Source organism: Kogia breviceps, chromosome 1, assembly GCF_026419965.1.
Source record: "Kogia breviceps isolate mKogBre1 chromosome 1, mKogBre1 haplotype 1, whole genome shotgun sequence".
Taxonomy (NCBI): Eukaryota; Metazoa; Chordata; class Mammalia; order Artiodactyla; family Physeteridae; genus Kogia; species Kogia breviceps.
In genome coordinates this window covers 146941325-146963490 of record NC_081310.1, presented here as the reverse complement: position 1 = coordinate 146963490, position 22166 = coordinate 146941325, and the positions used below count along the sequence as shown (strand labels likewise).

General features: G+C 45.0%; 1 protein-coding gene across 1 annotated transcript in view; it reads left to right on the top strand.

The window, feature by feature from the left end:
- The first annotated feature begins 13245 nt into the window (after positions 1–13245).
- Positions 13246–22166, top strand: part of CACHD1 (cache domain containing 1) — a 214865-nt gene continuing 205944 nt past the window's right edge. Inside the window, exon 1 of the mRNA XM_059045484.2 lies at positions 13246–13968. Within this exon, the coding sequence (XP_058901467.1) occupies positions 13729–13968 (240 nt within the window). The 5' untranslated portion in view covers positions 13246–13728. The remainder of the gene's footprint in view (positions 13969–22166) is intronic.

Below are 22166 nucleotides of genomic sequence, written 5' to 3'. Positions count from 1 at the left end.
ACCCTCCTCACCCAGGGTGGGAAGGGACTGGAAACTTTTTGTAAGGCAGAGGTTAAAGGACATTGGCTTGCTTTGGGGAGGTACTTACAGGATGGAGACCACCTACTTAGGTTACATGGAGTGATGTCATACCAACAGTTTTTGTGTCTAGACCTTGGCAAAATAACAATAAATGATTGTTATTTACTGTTAATGATAAAAATGTTAATGATTAAAAAATCATTACTTTTTGAAAGTCAGAAAAATCCAAAAGAAGGTCAAGCTCTCTGAAAGTTAGGCTGTTGTTAGTAGCTTTGGAGTTGGACACCCCTACACTTACCACGTGACCAGGGCTGGTCATGTAATGTTTCTGAGCCTCAGTTTCATCATTTGTAAGGGGAGGGGGGCAGCAAAGAATAGTGCCTATCTTATAGGATGAGGAGGAAACAAGAAATTTTACCTGAAGTGTTTTCTATGATATTTTAGTGTGAGTCAGGGGCTGGTCGGGAAAACTGCAACTACTTTAAGTATTTAGAACAGAGGAAATGTAATATGGGGACTTGGTTAAATGGGGGATCAAAGAACTCAAAGCCAGAGAGGGAAGGTGAGGAGATCCAGAGATCAGCCATAACAGGAAGCTATGACCATTCCTGTGCTAAAGAGATCAAGGGAGAGGCTAGTGTTACCAGATAGCAAGAGATGAGGTCACCCAACAGAAGGTGAAGCCATGTCCAGCGGAGATTGGAGCCATGGAAGAGACAGAGCTGCCCTTGGTGAAGCCACTATCCACGGCAGAAAGCCGAGGAGAAATACCTTGGCTTCCTTTTCCTCTGCCCTCCTGTCTCCTACGACTACCCCCCACTGTCAGAACACAGGGCTCAGCCCCTTTGAAATATAGGGTTAGCCAAAAAGGTCGTTCAGGTTTTCCATAAGCTGTTACGGAAAAACCCAAACGAAATTTTTGGCCAACCCAATAAAAAGCAAAGCAGGAAAATAGAGAGAAATGGATCTGAAAGGAAACACACAATTCATTAGCACAATTAGTTAGTATTCGTTTGGCCTATGAGGGACAGAAAATTCAATATAACAGCAGCTTACATTAGATAGAAACTTGTATCTCTCTCATGTAAAAGCCCAGGTAGGTAATTTACAGTTATTATGATGTATTATATTATCAGAGACCCAGGTAGCTTCCATCTTGATACTCCTTTGTCTGTGGCCTTGATCTTAGGGTCCAAAGTGAAGGTATTTGTTTCAGGCATCAAGACAGTAGTGTGGACAAAGAAAAAAAGAAGAGTACATATGTTTCTGGTAGAACAATGCTTTTTGAATTGTGGGTCATGACTCGCTAGTGGGTCCTAAAATCAATATAATGGATAACTTTAAAAAATGAAATAGAATAGAATAGACAACATCAGAGTGTTTACCACACAGTAAAGGTAAGTATTTCTACTTGAAACTTTTGTTTCAGAAATATATATGGGCCTATAATATACGCAACATAATATAAAATGCATTTCGTATGTAGAATGCTATCAAAAGAGCTCAAAACTATTGTTATAAAGTCCCTGGAAATGCTCCACTTCTGTGTCATCCCACTGGACAGACCTTAGTCACATGGCTATAGAGAATTTCAAGAAGGGCTGGGAAATGTATTCTTTTTATAGGCAGCCATTTTCCTGGCTAAACTAAGGATTTTACTACTATAAAACAAAGAATAGTCAAGGGCAACTAGGAGTCCCTATCCCATGCAGAATCATCGTTATTATTTTTTATTGTTGAACGTTATTATTGACTGAAAGAGCCGTCTCACTCCGAGGGTGATTCTTGGTAGTTTAACAGTGATGACCAATTTGGTGCCAGAACCCACACAGTCTGGGTGTGAATTCTGCTTTGTCATTTAGTTTTTTCATCTATAAAATGAGGAAAATAATGTGTCTCTCTCAAGTTTTTGGAAGGATTGAATAAGGATGAAAGTCAATTGTTTAGTAGAGCACATGGTGCCTACAAAGAGCTCAGGGATGTTGGGTGTAGACATCAACATTGGAGCCCAGAGGCAGGGTATGTGGGAGGGCACCAGTGGGAGGGCACCAGTGTGTTGGCACACTGTTTCCAGCCAACGTCGATTCTGAAGCAGTTGCTAAATTCATGGTAAATGATCTTTGGCTCATAGCAGCAGATGAACTGGGGCCAGGAATGGGATATCAGTCAGCAATGAGGAACAGTGGAGAACATCAGAGCTATCTGGACGATCTTGGAACTTGACCTTGGGCTAGTTGCTGACCAGCAGCAGATTGTTACCTACAAAAAGGGGCTCCAATTTTGGTACTTGGAATCCTCTACGAAGGGCTTCAAGACCTGGTTAGGGAAGCCCTTCATCCAGATCTTGTGTTTCTGTAACTGTCCAAGTTTGTCCTCCTTACTCAGAGCCGCATTCTGGCAGACAGCTATCATTCGTTCATCTCAAAAGAAAAATGAGGGGTGAACCAAAAGCAACTCCCAGGGTTCAAGTAGAATCTGAGTAATAACCACAGTGCCTGGCCACATAGTAGGCCTAGATTATTTGTTGGATGACTGAATGAGTGAATGACCAAAATAGAGGAGATGTGAGTTAATTAGCTTGTTGACTATGATATAAACCTAATTTTTTCTCCTGTTGCTGATGTAGCATGGAAAAAGAAAAGGTCATATAAACAAGAAATCACGTTTAGGTTGAATACATTTTCAAAAGGAAAATAATTGTCACACTCTTTCATTAAAAATACCTTTTTCGGGCTTCCCTGGTGGCGCAGTGGTTGAGAATCTGCCTGCTAATGCAGGGAACACAGGTTCGAGCCCTGATCTGGGAGGATCCCACATGCCGCTGAGCAACTGGGCCCATGAGCCACAACTACTGAGCCTGCGCGTCTGGAGCCTGTGCTCCGCAACAAGAGAGGCCGCAATAGTGAGAGGCCCGCGCACTGCGATGAAGAGTGGCCCCCGCTTGCCACAACTAGAGAAAGCCCTCTCACAGAGACGAAGACCCAACACAGAAAAGATAAATAAATAAATTAAAAAAAAAAAAAAAATTAAAAAAAAAATACCTTTTTCTTTCACCTTCTGCATATTATGGTTACTCTTTTAACATGAATTAAACACCCACCATGTGCTAAGTGGTAAACAGAACATGTGAGCAATAGTGTTTCTGCTCTCATGGTGACAGGCAGAGAAACTTGGCAGAGAACTCAGTGAGAAGGATGAAAGGGAATTTGATGTTTTCATATTAATCTTATTGGCATAGTACTTTCAGGGAAAGTGGGAAACCTCTTTATTTACGGGGAAAAAAAGATAAGTCTTCATCTACTGGCAGAAGGGCAAAGTAGATGATTTTCCCAGGTTCCTTCTTCATCTCCAAAGAACATCATGTGCCCAAAGCAGAGGCCACTCTAGACAGGACTAATGTCCCACATGGCTAGTTTAATGCCTTTACATTACTGCCTGGTCCTGGTAAGCATTTGAATGTGATATTTCTACAAACACCCAATAGTCTCCAGATCAGTAAGAAGGCTAAGTAAGAAGTAATAGATTCAAGGGTTCATTAATTAATGAATGTTTATTAAGTCTCCACAATGTGTCATTTGCTGCTGAGAAGTAAGATATTTAAAGGCTAAAAACAAGTTGCGTTTCTCCTAAAGGAAGTGACTGCCCTCTGAGAAAAACAGTCAAGAGGTAATGGTTGCTGTGTAGAGTGATAAAGGTGATGCCTGGAACAGGCTGAAGGAATATGGAGAAGAGGCTTCTACCTCTACATGGGGGAGAGGGCAGAGCGGTCAGGAAAGGTTTCCTAGAGGGAAGTGATTCTACCTGAATCTCCAAAAATAAGAATGCCTTAGCCAGGTGGAAAGGTGAGGGAAGACATTCCAAGCAGATGAAATCAAAAGAGCAAAGACAGGGAAGGAACGAGGTAGAGCAATGAAGGATTGTAGTCAGAGATTCAAGTGACTGGTTTTGGCTGGTGATGTAGGTGTGTGCTGTTGGGGAGGGGAGTGGGGGGAATGGAGAGATATGTTTGGGTCCAGATCATGCAAGTCCTTGTGTGCTAAGAATTTCCATTTCATCCTGAGGCTTATGTGGGATCCTTGATAAATAAAGGTTGGGCAAGTGAAATAATTTAACCAGATTTTTTAAAAATGGGACTTCAAGGATGACTCTCTAATTTCAATCTTGACGCCCTCAGGTTGCACTTGTGTGATGCCCTCCTCTGAGGTCAGGCAGGACGCAAGTCTGCCCAGTCTGTGCTGTGAGTTCAGGGCAAGGACACCCAACATTAAGATGCCAAGTGCCAGAGAGTGAATAATCCAAGTGTGTCCAAGGTGACATACTGAAGTAGTGGGTCCAATGGGGCTCATCAAACCCAGGGATGCTGAAGGTGAAAATCTGGGTTTAAGTGTGAACTTAATGGGCCAGGGAAATCTGGAGTGATGAATGGCAGGTGAATTAAGAGGTCTTCTAATTTGTTTTAGAGGCTTTGTTGCAGGTTTTTAGTATAACACTAGCAAGGTTTGCTCAGGCGTTTAAGAGTTGGTGGGGGTAGGAGGTACAAATAGGAAATACAAATAAGCATGTTCCTTTCCTTTTCCTTTTCTTGACCCCTGGAGCTGTAGGGTGAGATCACAATGGTCAGCACACATATCCACTGCAGAAGGAATTCTAGAATTCTCTAACATCATGGAGTCATCAGAACAAAAAGAGCACTGATCTGAAAGTGTCTGCCTTTTGTAAAATTCCTCACTTCCAATTACGTGTGTTTGCAGTTACTAGGTCAGTATCTGTCCTTGTCTAAGCCTATGCGGTATGCCTTCACAACAGTGCTCCCTAGCATATGGCAAAGTCCCTGGTGTAAGTAAACGATGAAGATTTTAAAATCCGAATCCTGTTTGCCCCACTAAGTTCCTCATATTCAACTTGAACTCAGTTCAAGTCAGCTGGGTGACACTGATAAAATATAAACTCTATGCCATTTATGTTTCTGATGTGGCAAGATGTTTTGTGGTTAGGTTCCTATGTTTTGGCTTTCATTCAGACATGTGTTCATGACCCCACTTTTCTGAGCATTACTTTTCTCCATTGGAAAATAGACTTGATAATAATACCTGCTTGTTATTATAAAGCAGGCGAGCACTGTAATTAAGAGTGGATTTAAATAATGACACCATCGCATGTTACTTGTGAAAACTTGGGCAAAGAACTCAATCCTTCTAAGCCTCAGTTTCCTGATCTGTAAATGGAGGTGACTATACCTACTAAATAGGGTCTTTGCAAGGATAAAATAAAATAATCCATAATCCATTTAAAACACTTAGCATACTGTCTGGAACCTAGTGAGAGCTAAATAAGTGTTAGCTATTATTATGATTGCGACTCATAGAATTCTAGGGATTAAAGGAGATAATTTGATATAAAACCCATAGCATCATGCCTAGAACCTAGTAAGCACTCAGAAAGTGTTGGCTATCAATATTTTTTCCATATATAGTCATCTTTTCACTATGCAAACCACTGTTTGTGTACTTCATTTGCTTTGTCCATCTCTCCGATTGCAGCCTTGATCTGTGGTTTAAATCTCTCATTGCTATTTCACTTTGTATATTTCTAGTCTTGCCTCCCTAGCCAAAGTATAAACTCAAAGCAAGCAGCACAGTTTCCTGCACATAGCAAATGCTCACCCTATAGCTGGTTTGATTTGGTTTATTAATAATTCTAGTACTCTTAAATAGTTTTTAGAAAAAATTTAAACGTTTGGTAAGATGGAAAGAACTATACTGCTTATTATGTCCAATCAAGCCCATGGAAAGAAAGTGTCATCTGATTTCAGTATAACTAGCTGAGAGTCAATTCTAACTCTTTGCTTTCTAAGACTCCCTAAGTTATGTTTAAGTTGTTACTATTATGTTTATTAAAAATCGTGAGGAATCTTGCTAAAGCCCTGAGTATTTTCAATTTTTGTCTTGTTTTGGTTTTTTTAAACTGAAATCCTATGTCATACTTTTTCCTTAGAAATTTCAACATCCTAATTGGAAATATTTAGATATTTTGAGTTGCTATTTAGTTCAGTCAACCGGTCTGAGTCAAGAGTCCCTGCCTTAAATCCATCCCCCAAAGAACAATATATAGTGTGATCTTTCTAAAATGTCACTCTCCTGCTTAAAACCCTCTGTGGCTCCCCATCTATCATGGAAGAAACTCCAAGTCCCTTGGCTAAGGACCAAGGCCTCTGTGTTCACCAACAGCCTCATCCACTGCCCCTACCCACTTAATGCTGTAGAAATCCCAAACTTACAACTCCTTTCTTCACATTGTTCTTTTTGGTCTTTGCACATTTTAATGCTTTTCTCTACCAGGGCTGCTTTTTTTTTATGCCTGAGTGACGCCTGCCTGTCCTTGGTGACCCTCGTCAGGTGACATCTTCTCTAGGGAACTTTCTCTGACCTAGCTTAGATTAACTGCCCCTCCCATTGTACCCGATGCATAAGCTCCTTCTCTAGAGCATTCCATATTATATCCATTCATTCAACAACTATTTCTCGAATACTTACTATGTGCCAGGTACTATTTCAGACACTGAGGATATGTTGACAAAACACATCAAAATCATTGCCTCCATCGAGTTTACAATAAACAAAATAAGTAAGTAAATATATATGTTGCTAGATGGTATAAGTACAACAGAGACAGAAGATACAGGGAATTTCCAGAGAGGGGGTTATAGGGGTTACAGTCTTAAATGGAATGGTGAGGGAAGGCCTCCCCTCATGTTTGAGTCCAGACTAGAGAAAGGCAATGTGGGGAGATAATTCTCCATGGGTTTCTTGCACTTTTACCTGTCTGTGAGCAAGGTACTATCTGCCCTATTGTTCTACACTAGATTTTCAAGGATGTTTGTTTAGTGAACAACCTTGACAGGTAGAGACAGTGTCTTTCTTCAGAGCCTAGGGAAAACTTGCTTTCTGCCCAGTATATTAAAGATATCTCCCTCTGGAGCAAAGGGCAGTTTTGTTTGCATTTTATTATAAATAAGATTTGGGTTATCTAAGCTTGGGGTTCCTCTTCTTCCATGGTACTTGATGTGTGCAGGTGTTAATGACCCTCTTCATGTTGCCAGTGAGAATTAGGGCTTGGAGAACTGGCACAAATGCTGACACGCAGGCTACTACTATTGATGTGAGTAATGGAGTCATAAAGTCCTTTGTCTCTAACCCTGAAGGCTTGTGTCTTCTGCCAGCAGCCATGAGGCTGTGGTAGGCTGACTTGTTGGTTTGCAAGTAGGGTAAAGACTCAGACTTCACAGTTCTTGACAGTGAAATGCAGATATCTGGAAGAAGAGTATTCAAGACACAGGGAATGGCAAGTGCAAAGGCCCTGAGGCATTTATTGTGTGTGTTATTACCTGTCTTAAAATTCTCTGACTTTCCCAGTAACAGGAAAGTTCTTAAGGACAACCAATCTCATTCATCTGTGTATCCCTAGGACCCAGTAAAATTATTGGTTCATGGCAAATGCTCAATAGATGCTTGTTGAAATTCACAGGTAAAAAAAGTTGTTGCCTTAGAAATAAGGATGTTTCTCAGGCAGAGATCTATGGGTGTCAATAATTATTATTTCCTTTCTTTTTCCTTTCCTTTTGCATTCAGACAGGCACACAATAGAGCAGCAAAAGAATTGAGTTTGGAGTCATACAAACCTGGATTTCCAGCCCAGCTTTGCTGCTTACTAGCCTATAACCTTGGGCAAGTTGTTTAACTTTTCCAAGCTTCAGTTTCCCTGTGTATGAAATCATAATAATAATCTTGTCTTCTCTGTTTTGATGCTTAAATGACAGAACATAGGAAACACACTGAATTCAGGAAATGATAAGTTGTGTGCCATAGATGCTATCCTACCCTTGGTAGGGTCTCGGTTACTTATATCAATTACTGTTATTCTATCATTGCTAGCTCCCAGTCTGTAGGGGAGTGGGAAACCTGATGATTTTTTAAATCAGCAGGAGGAATATGGAAACCAGGGAGGCTGTATGTTCTATATGCTCTAGACGGTAGCTCTTTCCATCTATTTAACAAGAAACACACTTGCTGAGATCTGAAGTCTTGTAGAAGTTAATGAGCAAATGTTAATTTCTGCCCTTGAAGTTACTGATTCTATTCTCCCGAGCTCCCTGAGTTCACAGATTCAATATAGTTTGCAGCCACTTATTGTTTTGAATGGGAAGCCTGCCAGCAGCATTAGGCTGAGGATTTGTTGTTAACTTGGCCCTGTTTCCACCTCAGCGCATGCAAAGGGGAATCGTGGTGGCTTGGAAACTCCATACCACATTTTTGGAAATCTGACCAAGAATTCCTCAAAACCGTTCGACCTACAGGTTTTCTGTGGTGAGAAGCTTGGCCAGTGAGTACCATGAGGTGGTCTCTCACTGAAGGGGCTTTGCATCTTCCAAAATAGGGAAGAGCAGCCAGTTTGATGAGGAATCTTGGCCCATTCTTCTTTAGCAGTCAAGGAACAATATCATTAGTGCTACTCTTTGCACAGAGTTAATAACTCATGGATTTTCTTAATTTTTTCCCAGTTCTTTGGTCCAACATTTATTGGATTTCTACTCTGGATCTAGAGTTGTACTTGACAATGTGGCAAATGAATAAGACAGTTACAGTTCCTTATGGGTGATCCTGCTGTAGAAGCCTGTAGGCCCCAGTTTGAGAAACATTATGATGGAGAAAACAGACTTATAAATGGACATTTACAAGGCTGCATGTTAAGTGCTAGAGCTTATGAAGAGGAAACATAATGAACAGGTGTCCAACTCAGTCACAAGCAAGGAGTACAGGGCACTCTAGGGAGAAGCTCAATCTATCAGACAGCTTTTATGGTGGTCTCTAGTCTTCTGGACAATTGTAGCCCACTTACCAGTCTTTTCCTCATTTTGTATTCAAATAGTTACATAGTCAATAGTGTCCTCTCTGTAAGAATGGATGATTGAACTTGATCCTTAGAATTACATCATGATAGAGGGGAGAAAAAATTATTATTAATATTAATAGAACATGTAGACTTGGACTGTAACTGCAAAGTTCTGAAATCAAGTTAGTTCTGAGTCTGGGGGATGGCCTCTCTCAGGCCACATGTTCTGTGTACTCCACTCTCTCTTCTCTCTGCTTGGCTTTCTTAGCTCCTTTGTAACGTTTGCTCCCTCATAACTTCAGCTTGCAGACATCCCCACTATTTACTGGGTGCTTCTACGTACCAGGTGCTATGTGAAGTGTTTTATGTGCCTTTTCTCAAAAACTTTGGGTGTTAGTGTTTATAAAGTACAGATGATGAAACTGAAGCTAAGAGAAGTTAAGGTTTACAGAGATGACACAGCTATTAAGTACTGACCTTGGGATCCGAACCCAAGTTTTCTAATTCTAAAAACCCTGCTCTTAGCTACCATGCTATATGGCTGTATATGCACAAATGCACACATACACATATATGGTTACATATACATCTTTGTATGTATGTGTAAAAATATTTATATATAATTATATATATTTGTATATGTATTTATAGCTATACATTTCCTGTAGTATGTCTTATGGGACTCAGGTCCCCTCTGACTTCTAATCATGTTTTTTTGTTTCAACTGCCACTTCTAATTGCTTTTTCCTCTTATTTTCCCTAAACTTTTTGAGAATGAAAAGTTGCTTGACCCAGCTAATTTTTTGTCATGCCTTGGGTGTGATAGATTGGCTACTTGATGTTATAAGCCCACCCAGGTCTAACCAGCTGCCCCTCAGAGAACAATCCGCTCTTGCTGAGAGGGGCTGATGGTAGGGCAATTTTACTTAAATGCACTGGAGACATTAAGGATTACTTGTTTATCGGGCAACAAGCTGTTATTGGTGTATAATGTGCCAGCACATATGTGTGTAAACGTTTTCTCTAACCCCAGACTAGTAGCTCAGAGTTTGCCATTTGAAGACCCGGGTTTGCACGTTGCCACCACCATTTAAAAGTGGTTAGGCAACTGACTATCTCTGAGACTTTTACTTGTTAGTGGCCCTTTCTCGGTATTGTGACTCTATAGAGTATAGGCACTGGAAGAAGCACCAGAGCTCCCGGATGAGTGAGTTTCCATCCTGGGGAGCTTGTTTGCAGTCTCTCAGCAGTTCATAAGACTCATGGTGGGGGAGGGCAGGGCGGGTCTGTAAAATGCCTGTTCCAGGACCCAACCCACCTCCAGATATTCTGCTTCAGTGGACCTGAGATAGACCACAGGATTTGCAGTTTATTGAGTTTATTGAGTCTCCTAAAGCTACAGGTGGACCTAATGAGAAGCATTATGGTGGAGAAAACATGACTGTCCAATGGATAATCAGTGCTAAGAGAAGAAACAAGACTTAGAGGGACCCAAAGGAGCAGCAATCAGTTCTGTGGGGTTTGGTGACAGAGAAGGCTTCACAGAGGTGACATCTCAGCTCAGTAGGGGCTTGTCAGGTGGGGAAACGGGTAGGGCTTTCAACACCACCAGCAAAAGTGTTTTCTGGGGTTTGTGAGGATTTGAGAGGCAGAGTGGCTTATGGAAGGCCAGAAAGGCAGATAAGCCAGAGCCCAGAAAGTCTTGTTTGTTGTGTTAAGTTTATTTCTCTGTGATGGGGCACCAGAAATGATTAGGTTAGTGAGAGACAAGTTCGGATTTGACTCTTAGAAAGGTGATTTTGGTTTTCCCGTGGAGAATAGAAGGATGGAGGTGAGGTGGACTCCATGGAGACCTGAGAGGAGACTGTGGTCATGATCACAGGTGAGCTGTGATAAGAAGCTGAAGGCAGCCAGTGGGGTACAGATGGAGAGCAGGGGATGGATGTGGCGAGTGAGGTACCTGGTTTGGAGCATGTGTGACGTCCACCCACATTTGCAGTAGGGTATAGATTTAGGTGGGGAGTGGGAGAAAGCAGGAATGAATTTTAGTTCAAGTGTATCTAGTAGAGACGCCAGTAAACAGTCAGAATTTTGGAAATCCCACTGAAAAGGGAGATTGAGCTTTGTTTAGAAATTTGCAAAACTCTGCTGTCTTGGTGGTAATTGAAGGTGTGGGGGTAACATGAGAGTTCCCCCAAAAAAACTTAAAGTAAAAAAGGGGGACATAGGATTATAACCTCAAGAAATAGGACCCCAAGAAATAGCAAGATACAAAGGCTGGGCAAAGATGGAGAAGCCACTTGAAAGAGTTTCAGAAGGATAGTTTAGAGATGTGTGACAATTTTGATGACAGTAAACTTGAAGAATCTAAGACAAAAAAATGAATACTAGCTGCCCTTTATCATTTTTTTTCTCTTCCACTTACCACAGGGACTGACATCAGTTTTGTATCACTGATTAACAATCATATGCAATGGTATAACAATGAAAAACAGAAGTTATAGGATCATCTCTCTACCAAATGTCAAGTCAACTCTGGGGATAAAAGACAACAGATTTTTTTTATCCCATCATTAATTCAAGAATCGTTTTTACAGTATCTAGTTTGTGCTTGGTACTGAGCTAAGTGTGGATGAGGGAGAGGTGGATTGGTTCCTGCCCTCAATGACGTTACTGTGGTTCCAGGACGTGTTATGCAAAACGAGCATCGCACATAATAAATGATGGTGTTCCAAGAGTCCCATGTGCCTCTCTCAAGGGAGCACAGAATGGGGAGTGTCACAAAATGAAAACATAGAGTATAACAGAGATAACACTGATTGGGGAATTCAGAACTGAGAAACACCTGCGAGGCAAAATGGGTTTTATTTATTTATTTAATTTTTGGCTGCCTTGGGCCTTTGTTGCTGTGCATGGGCTTTTCTTTAGATGCGGTTCGCGGGGGCTACTCTTCGTTGCGGTGCGCGGGCTCCTCATTGCGGTGGCTTCTCTTGTTGCGGAGCATGGCCTCTAGGCGTGAGGGCTTCAGTAGTTGTGGCGCACGGGCTTAGTTGCTCCGTGGCATGTGAGATCTACCCGGACCAGGGCTCGAACCCGTGTCCCCTGCACTGGCAGGCGGATCCTTAACCACTGCGCCACCAGGGAAGCCCCCAAATGGGTTTTTAATACAATATAGTCAAAGAAGTAAAACGTAAGGTTTTGGTGTAAAGTGAAGGGAACACCAACACCAGTTCTAGTCCTGCTACCGCCTCTGCTAGGCAGCCTTCATCTTCCTGGGCACGGCTCTGTCCTCTAGGAACCTACAAGCAGGAACCTTAAGAGGCTTCTAAGGATGGCCCCCACCACAACCTTCATCCATTTGTTCCAGGTGCTTCCAACAGGTGATCTCTCAGAGGGCCTGAGCCAGTAGTCAGGAGCAGGAAGGAAGGAAGCACACTGCCTCCCCAGGCTTCAGAGAAATTAGTTGTTGTGGGGCGAATTCCTGCTCAGTAGTTTTGTGGGTTTTGTTTTGTTTTGTTTATTGCTTTTGACGGGATCAGGTGGTTCATTTCCAAAGACAGGCAGAAAGAATTATGTCCTATTTAAGAGCAAGAGTCTGGGATCTGCTTAAATTCTGGATTTGCCTCTTATCCCCTGGGTGACCTTCGGCAATTCATTCCACCTCTCTAAGCCTCGGTCTTTGTTACCTAAAATTTTGGGATAAAGATAGTACCTCACAGGGATGTGGTGGGGATTAAAGGATAATGTATACAAACCCCAGAGCACTGGGCCGGGCACACAGTCGTTGGTCAAAAAAAAAAAAAAAGGAATCCGTTGATCCAACGAATGCTAGCTATTGTTATTAATAACATTGAAGAAGAGCAGTGGACGCACAAACAGCAGTCCCCTCCCTCCCGAATCTCCGCCAGGCAGAAAGCCAGCGTCCTAGAACTTAAAGGGACTTTCGATGGGTGGGACCCCGGAGTCCCTGGCGAGGGCGGAGGCGGTGAGAGCTGGGGTGGGCAGCTGTCCCGGCAACCAGAAGGTCCCAGGGACCCCACCCCCGGCAGGGCTGGTACCGGAGCCGAGAGCCTGCTCTCGGGCCCGTGGCGTCTCGAGGGGCCGGTTCTGAGGCGGGAGCGGGAGAGAGAGGGGAGGGGCGACCGGGGGAATGTCCCCGCCTCTCTCCCCGATTCCATAAATCACCGCAGCCGCGGCGGCCGCCGGGCTGGGAAGTGCACGGAGCCGGAGCGCAGCGTGGTGGCACCAGACACCTCCCTTTCCCCCGTCGCTGGCTTTCTTTCTTTCAGTGTGCTTTTTTTTGTTTGTTTGTTTTTGTTTTTTTAAACGTCCTCCTCTCCCGCCTCGCTCGGGTGGCTGCCCCAGCATAGCAGCCCGATCGCCGCTCCTCCTCCGCGGGTGCAGCCGCCCGCCCTCGCCGCCGCCTCCGCCTCGCTCGGCCGGGACTCGCGGGAAGCGAAAGCTCGGCGGCTCCGCCTGTCAGCCCCGCGGCCACGCACCCCGTGCGGACGCCGCAGCTCTTCCAACTGCCTGCCGCACCGCGGGGGCCGCGCCGGCGCCGGGGTCCCACGGACCGCTGGGGCGGCCGCTTCCTCTCTCGCCGCGGCCACCGGAGCCCGGAGATGGTGGCCGCCCGCGCTCCCGCGCCGTAGCCGGGCGCCCCCTAAGTTCGGGAGCCGCCGCGGCGCTGAGAGGCGGCTGCAGAAGGGCGAGAAAGTTTTGCCGGGTGCGCGGAGCGGGCCCTGGGCGCACCTCCCGGAGCTCCTTCCCCGCTTCTCGGCGCCTGGAGCCCGTCGGCGGGGAGTGGGGGTAGGCGGCATGGCCCGCGAGCCGGAGGAAGAGGAGGCGGCGGAGGCGGTCGCCCTGGCCCGCGGGGGTCGGGGCTCGTTCAGCCGGGCTGGGGCGCGGCGGCCGCCCCTCTGGCTGCTCTGCCTGGCCGCGGGCTGGCTGCTGGTCGCCGGGGCCGACGCCGACTTCTCCATCCTGGACGAGGCGCAAGTGCTGGCGAGCCAGATGCGGAGGCTGGCGGCCGAAGAGCTGGGGGTCGTCACCATGCAGGTAAGGCCACCCCCCCCCCATCGCGCCCGCGAACTTGCCAGGCATCCCGCCTGTCTCCTCCGCGTAGAGCCCGGTCCCATTCTCAGTACAGGTCCCCTTAAACGAGCACCGACCTCGCTGGCATGCACAGAGCCCCCTTTGCCCCGGACACCTCCGCCTTCCCCATTGACCCCCTGACTACACACCAACTCCTCTTCCAAGCACTCGGGTCCCCTTCCCTTTCTCCTCTGTAGAAGCCCCTGCCCTTTGCACAGAACCCATTTTCCCCGCCCCCCGGCACAGTTCCATTATCTCGGCAAGGATTCTCAGGTTCCCTCGCACCTCCTTTCCTAATTTGCACGCATTTCCCCGCAGTCTTTTTTACCCCTCCACCCGTGCAAACTCCCCTTCCCTCTTTGTGTACCCATCCCAGGGCAGCCGGTCCCGCCTGGCCCGGATGATTTTCCGAGGCCCCCAGTGTACCCCCTTGATCACCTCTTCGGGTCCCCCGGACCTAGGCGCAGCAGTGGGCGCTGGGAGGGGAGGCATCGCTGCGTGCGCAGCAGCTCCGGGGCCACCTGGGTCCCGGCTGAGAGCGGCCTCTCAGAGAGTGAACTCCGCGCTCCCTTTCCCCGCCCGGCTGTATTGGGGGAGGGGCTGGCCTGGTAGACTCCGGGTAGATTCCCGACTCGTCCCGTGTGGTGGACTTTTTTTTGTTGTTGCTTTCCGCTGTCGCTGTTGTCGGTTGCGCGCTGTCGGCTGTTTTTGTTTTGTTTTGTGTATGCCTTTTGGTGGTGTGGGGGGAGGAAAAAGGGAGCACAGTGAATAAGGTTCCCATTTCTCTAAATTGTTTACCAGGTCCGTCCTCCCCAGGAGTGGAAGGGGGTAAAGAAAGACTGCCCGAGGCCAGTAAGGAATCCTGAAGATGTTACTAATAACCAATAGTAGTAAAAAATTGCTAAACAGAAACCACCTGGAGATTCTATCTCGCCGTTATTTTAACCTCCTTGGCCCACTAGATTAGGAGGAGAGATTGAAATGACATTCCGAGTCTGAAGCCTTTGCTATAACATTCTTCCGTAAAATAACCTCATCCTCATGTCTGCTAACAATAATAACGGTGATGAATGTGGTCTTCGAAAGAGCGAAGTTTCCAGGAATGTGTTCTTGGAATAGGTTTCTGATTTCGATTCTACTGTGACCACCCTTCTACCTCCCACCGGGAGAGGTGTTTTAAAGTCACTTGGGACTCAGGTTTCTGAGTCTTTTTTTTTTTTTTTTTTTAAACCTCTCTCCCTAACTCTACGCCCCCACACCCCCCACGCCCCAGTCTCCTCGCAGGATTATACAGTTTTTCTAAAGCTAGTTCCACAGGCCTTTACCGCTGTAGTGAAAGATTGTTGGTTTTTTTGTTTTGTTTTAGGAGTGAGGTGAGGTTGAGGAGTGGATGGTTTGCTTGAACCGCAATGCTGCGTTTATTTGCAGGCACCGGCCCTGAAGTGCAATAGAGTCCGATTTTTCTTCATTTGCATAATAGTAGACAAGCTTTTAAAATACGTCGTTTAACTTTTCTATGCAGATCTTTTAGGTTCAGATTAAGTTATAATTTTTTCCATATGCGTTTTCTGATTTCTGAGGATTGCTGACAGATCTTAGAGTGAAGTGACCTTTAGAGGAATTGAACTAAAATGTTAGGGAAAAACGAGGATTTCTTTTTCCACTGATGAATATTTCAATTCAGAGGACAAACAATTGTATTTTTGCATAGAGACCCTCTTTTGATAAAGGAAATTTAATACGTTGCAGTTTTGGACTATGTAAGATTAGCAGGCATTTATCACCTTCATCCCATCACTAGGGCTGGACAAGGGACCTCAGGGTTTTTTTCCCCGCTTCACCATATAAGCTAAGGACTAGCTTTTTCTAAGATGCTGACAGCAGTTTTACTCTTTCTCACCCGATCCTTGACAAAAGGTGAAATCGGATCCCAACACATTGTCATTCAGGTAGGAATCCAAAGCAAATGTAGTTTTAAAAGGCTTCCCTGTTGAAAAGGAGACACTTTAGAAAAAAAGCTCTGATCAGTGGGGGGTTTGTGCCCAAATGGCCCTTTATCTCCTCCCAACTGGCCTCTTTCTAACACCTTTGCAACCTCATTGTGGAAACTGACCTCCTGGGGACAGGGTTTTGTCTGGCAAAATGTGAAGTGGCTTCTCTTCTTTTTTTGAAAGGAGCAGCACATACTGTATTTAAATTCTTCTTCTTGAGCTGTACATTGATCTGCCACTTGCCTCCTTCTGGGAAAATTGGGGAAGGGGTCTCTCTTCAATTTTGTTAGACTGTCAGCTTTTGGGCGGAGGGAACACTTGTAAAAATCTAAGGCAGGTTAGATTTTTGGCCCTTAGAACAAAGGTTTCGAGCCTCACATTTTCCTCTGTAAACCTCTGGGATTTGTTCATTGTGTCTGAAATTATATGGGTTTAGCTGCCTAAAGTGCAGGTAATATAGTCCTCCCTTGTGACATGTTGGATTTTATAGCTGTGGAGCTAATCTGGTGCTCAGAGGCAGGTAGCCTCATTTGGGCATTAAGTTGAGCAGGGTCAAACTTCCATCTGTAGATACGAGGGGGTTGGGGAGAGATAATGTCTCTTTGCAGAAAAAGAATGTCCTCCCTTGATTAAGGGATTGACTCTTTTCACTTGACCTTGGCATTTCCAGTACAGTGCAGACCTTTCAGGACAGCATCTTCTTTGACAAAAAACTTTCTGTAGGTCAGTTTATACATTAAAAGCCTATTTCCAGACTTAAGTTGCTGCTGCTGAAATTCTCCAAGGACCATTTTTAATTTTGAGAAATTGCAAAGTAGCCTTCTAAGGAGGCCTGTTGCCGCCTCTCTCACAGGACAGGCACAGGAGTAATTTTACAAAAACAAAACCCAGGCCTTCTTTCAGCACTGTAGTTTCCCATGGCATAGTTTTTGTGCTTGCTGATAGAGAAGACAGTTTGAAAAGCGATCTATCTTAAAGATTTTCTTGGAAAGGGTTTCTCATGGAGGCTGTCTGCTCATGTTTTTTTTGTTGTGGTGGTGGTGGTTCCTTTTTAGTAATGGACAAAATTTAAAAAACAAAACAAAACAAAAAAACTCTAAATTATCTGCACCAACGAATTTTGCCAGTGCCCTGGGAAAGCTGCCACTGAATACTGCCCCCCTGGCAGCAGACCCCATACATCATGGGTAAAAGTCAAAAACCTAATCATCATCTCCTCAGGGGTCTCGTGGAGTGAAGCCATCAACGTTGAGATCTAGGGAGCAGAGTGGCTCTGTCCAGGGAGGCTTGCCTCTGCTTTTTCATTCATGCAACAAGTTTTTATTGAAGAGCATTGTGGAGTGGAAAGAACTCCATATTGGATATTTGGAAACCTGGGTTCCAGCTCTGCCACTTGAGAAGTTGGGTGATCTTTATCTGCAAACCTGGAAATGATGATTCTTCCTAGAGATCTGCTTTGTGGACCTAATGGCAATAGTGTGTGTGAAGGCACCTGCTGATGTGAAGCTGGGGCTGGGAACTGTTGATGGACATGGTTGTTCTTAGCTGGAGAAATATTCCTTGGAAGGTGGCTGAGCACAGAGCATTATGCTAGCTGGGTGTTTGGGGGATTTACAGGGAGGTATCGCAGCACAGCCTCTTAAGGAGTTTGCAACGTGCAGGCAGAGGTAAGGTTGCACAGGTAAAACCGTTAAGCAACAATGCCTGCTTGTTAGAAGGCATATCGGGCTCTGGGAGCCATTTCACCAGGCACTTATAAGGCCCATTTAACATTATATGACAATACAGGCTTCCTAACAGCAAGGGCCTGGCACACGTCCAGGGTGCCCGCCTTGATGTTAGCTCTAACTCAGCTCTGCTGGGCTGGGCATAGTCACTGTGAACTTGGCAGACACACTAGCAGGTTGGTCAGACAGCTGCTGAATGGGGCCTGGAAGAGGGGTGGGTGAGGAGGGTCCTTCCAGCAGGGACAGAAGAAATACCATAAGCACAAACTTGAGCTTGAACTCAAATTGAAGAAAGAGCAGCAGCCAGGACAGTCATGACTTCAGAAACTGAAGGGCTCTGTAGGGGTGAGGTGTTGACTGAAAAAATAGAGCAGTGTTGTAAATAGTGGCTACAGCTGAAAGTGAAAGGGGAGGCCTTCTTTATATGCCCTAGGACAGCATTACGTTGAGTTCATTTTTCATATTGGCATACATTCAACAAACTTTTGGGGGAGGCTTCTATTCTATGAGGGACCTTGGGTTAGGCTAAGCTGGGGATACAAGGTAAATAAGGCCTGGTTCAGGCCCTGAAGTTCTCAACTGATGATGCAGACAGATACAAAAGGAGGTGGTATGATACGGGGGTTAGGGAGAGGCACAGAGGTGTTACAAAGCAGTGGGCTAGTGCCATGGTAGAGAGAGGAACAGGGCATTATGGGAGTACAGAGGAGGGCTGCCGAAGCCCATTTGGTGAGGGAATGGAAGTTGGCTACTTCTCCCTTGGCCTTTTAAATGAACTATCCACACACAGAGGCCAGTCCTGCAAGCAGAAACAGCCTCAGACATTAAGGGTAACCAAATCAGCAGTTCATCAGACATTTCTAATGCCCTTTGGTGGTACTGGACAAGGTAGCTGTTATATCTTAAGCACCTGAAAAGGGGGGTGGCTGTGACTCTTGTACCTCTGCATATGGCCACACGTCTTATTTCTTTGGCCATCACGCCCGGAGTTTCTGTGGTTATTGGACATAAACATCTTGGTGGCTCTACTATAACTGCATGCTGATTTGCAGTTATGTTTAGGCAAGGTTGGCATTTGCCCTTTAATCATGTCCATCATACCAGCAGTGGCATGTTTTAGGATGATTTGAATGTGTACTTAGGCAATTGAGAATGTTTTAGGGATGAAATAATCACCTGTATTTGCAAATAATGTTGTTTGATTCTATGCCCCTTGTGCAGTATAAGCCCTAGTGGGAAAACTGCAGCCTTGTTTTCTTCTGAGATTGAACGTTTGGAGTAGAGGAAAATTGACCATTGGTGGATGACTTTGAGTCGAACTTGGTAAGAATGAGCACAAGGAAAAGCATGTTGAATCACTTCTGAGGGACTCTCCCTGGCGTGCTTAGTACTTCCTCCCCTTCCTCTCCACTGATACCTGTCTTAGCTGGCATCGTTGCCTGTGCTTATGCTTTTCCTGCCAGTTGTACTTGAGCCTGTTGGGTTGTGGGGGAGGGGAAGGAGATGGTTTTACACTTTCTAACTTGGTGCTATTTCTGGTTGCTGCTTGAAGAGTTCCTTCCTTGAGCTTAAATGGATGAGCAGACAGGAAACTTGCAGAACTCTGGAAGTTAGGTATTATGTGCAGTGGGATTTGTTTTGAATCTGCTTGAACCTGGTGTAAAAGTGTATTGGAAGTCAAAAACATATAAAGGGCGACAGTTTTGACTCAGCTGGTTATTAACTATGTCACTTCCAGCATGTTATTAAATCACCCTGAACTTGAGTGTCTTCCTGCTTCGTTTGGTTAATGGAAGGAAGTATCTTTGAGCACAAGGTCTAACATAGGAACAGTGTCAGTAAACAGAAGTAAATATGGGACAATCTATTTAGTGCCAGGGCACGGAACCTGGAAGTCAACAAACATGCAACTCCAGAGCCCGAATGAAACCGAAATCTAAGCTACATGTGGTCAGTCCTCTGGCCCAGGGGTTACCAAAGTGTGGTGTACGGACCTCAGGGATGTGATGCAAAACCATCCTTTGGGGCTTGTGAGGAAAGTATTAGACCTGCTATTCATAGTTATTTATTTACTTTTAAGCTTTTTAAATGCAGAGACTTGAAAAAATATACAGAAGTAAACAGAATAGCATAAGAATTCTCCTGTACCTCTCACCCAGCTTAAATAGCTATCAACTTGTGGTCACACTAGTTTCACATCTGCCTCTGCCTCCACGTGCTCTTCCCACCCCCCCAGATTATTTTGAAGCAAATTCCAGGTATCACAGAATTTCATCCATAACATTTTTATTGCATCCTTATTTAATTTCTATATTAATGTTGTATAATATGCATAATATATTGCTGCACTAGTGTATAGAATTTGCAATCCATAAATACAAATATTTTGGAGGATATATACTTATTTTTTTTTTATAATGCTGTGCCTGAGCAAAATGATCACTGTGTTCCCTAGCCCTTTACAAATAGCTAGGGCTTCTCTGGTGGCACGGTGGTTGAGGGTCCGCCTGCAGATGCAGGGGACGCTGGTTCGTGTCCAGGTCCAGGAGGATCCCACATGCCGCGGAGCGGCTGGGCCCTTGAGCCATGGCCACTGGGCCTGTGCTTCGCAACAGGAGAAGCCACGGCAGTGAGAGGCCCGCATACCACTAAAAAAAAAAAAAAAAAAAAAAAAAAAAAATAGCTAGGTACAAATAGCTAGTACCTTTGCCCAGCAGCCTCCTTTGCCTTCCATATGTAATGCCCAAGATTCTTTTGCATCTGACCCTCATTTTCATGCCTGGCTTTCCCCACGAGGCTGTGAACTTCCATGTTTTCTTAGTGGCCAGCTTGTAGTCTGAGCACATGTATTTGACTGATGCTCCACGGGCCCCATCTTCTTACTCCTGCTTTCTCCCTCTTTCAGAGAAGGAAGGCAGGAGTGAGAAAGGAGCAAGGCAAAATAAGCTGTGAGGGAGGGGGGTGAGGTTGAAGAGGAAAAGCTGATTATATATGTAATTATCTTCTGATGAGTCTGTCAGCAGATATTCCCTGGGTGCCTTGTTGCAGAATCAGAGGCTGGGAGAGTGCAGGGAAAGTGTAGGATACCCAGTGCTTTCCCTCCAAGAGCTGTGTCTTACCAGAGAGGCTAAACCAACTTGAATGTGTCAAGGCAATATAGAAAGAAATGCTAAAATGTGGGATCAAGGTTACACCGGGTGTTGCTAACTCTGACGTTGCCAGGGGTCAGTTAGACAGAATGAGTGAGGCGGGCCAGGTGTAGGCCAGTAGGGAATGGTGTTGGCTGTTGTAAACAGGAGGGCACGTATCAGGGCTGAAAGGAGGCAGCTGCTACTCAGCTCCTCCGATTGCTGCCCAGTGGAAATGAGGGTTCCGTGTTGCCACATGACTCACTTTTCAGGAGAAGCTGGGTATCTTGTTTTCAGATGAAATCTCTTGATTCTTAAAATGTTGGCAAATAATTCACATTTAAAAAACAAAACAAACAAACAAACATTGTGTGGGCCAAAGCAAACATGCCTGTAGGCTGGATCAGGCCAGAGGCCACCAATTTGCAGTGTCTGGATTAGAATTATTCATTGAGCTCCAGGAGATAAAATCAGTGCTTGTGTGTAAAGGTTATGGGGAAGCAAGTTTCTGTATGATAGAGAGGACAACTTTCTGATAGAAGAGTTCTGAACTGGATTGCTTTAGGAGATGAGCTCCCTGTCATCCTAATATTTAAACAAATGGTCATCGAATGTTTATTTGGCGCCAGGCACTATGTTCATCCTGAGGCAGCCATCGGTTAATTTCCAAGGCAGTGAATGGTAAGAGAAAGGAGGTTCCAGATGCTTGGAGAAAGTATGTCAGAGATGTTAACCCATTTGGGGGGTGCAGAGGGATTCTGGAAGGCTTTCCAGGAAATGTAGAATGAGTAGGAGTTGGTTAGTCAGAGAGTGCAGTTCCCAGAAGTCTCCTTTGTGATGACGCCTTCAAGGAGTGGAAAAATGGCCTTAAGATTTGGAGTTTAGAGAGCTGGAGGGAAGGAACGGTACAGGAAGAGGTCAGAGAAGTAGACAGAAGTCAGGTAGTGGGTCCTTGGATCTTTCATATCCGTCAAGACACATGGCAGGTAACAGAGCACCCCAGTTTATACCAGCTTAAACAAGGAAGTTAAGTACTGCCTCATGCAATTGAACAGTCTAGGGGAGATCTTTGGGCAGGGCTAGATGAGGGCTCAGTGTGGCCGTACCCTCCTTCCCTCCATTCTCATAGTTCTCTCCTTTGTTTCAACATGGCTGGCAGTAGCTTCTTAGTGTTTGAGTTGGGAACTAGCTGCTGCTTGTGACTGAGTCGCTTGTCTTTGGAGGAGATGTGCTCTGGGGTGGGGGTTGGGGAACAGGAACCTGGAGAAATGAGGAACTTGGTGCCTAGAAACCTCAGCTGAAGTGATTTAGGATTC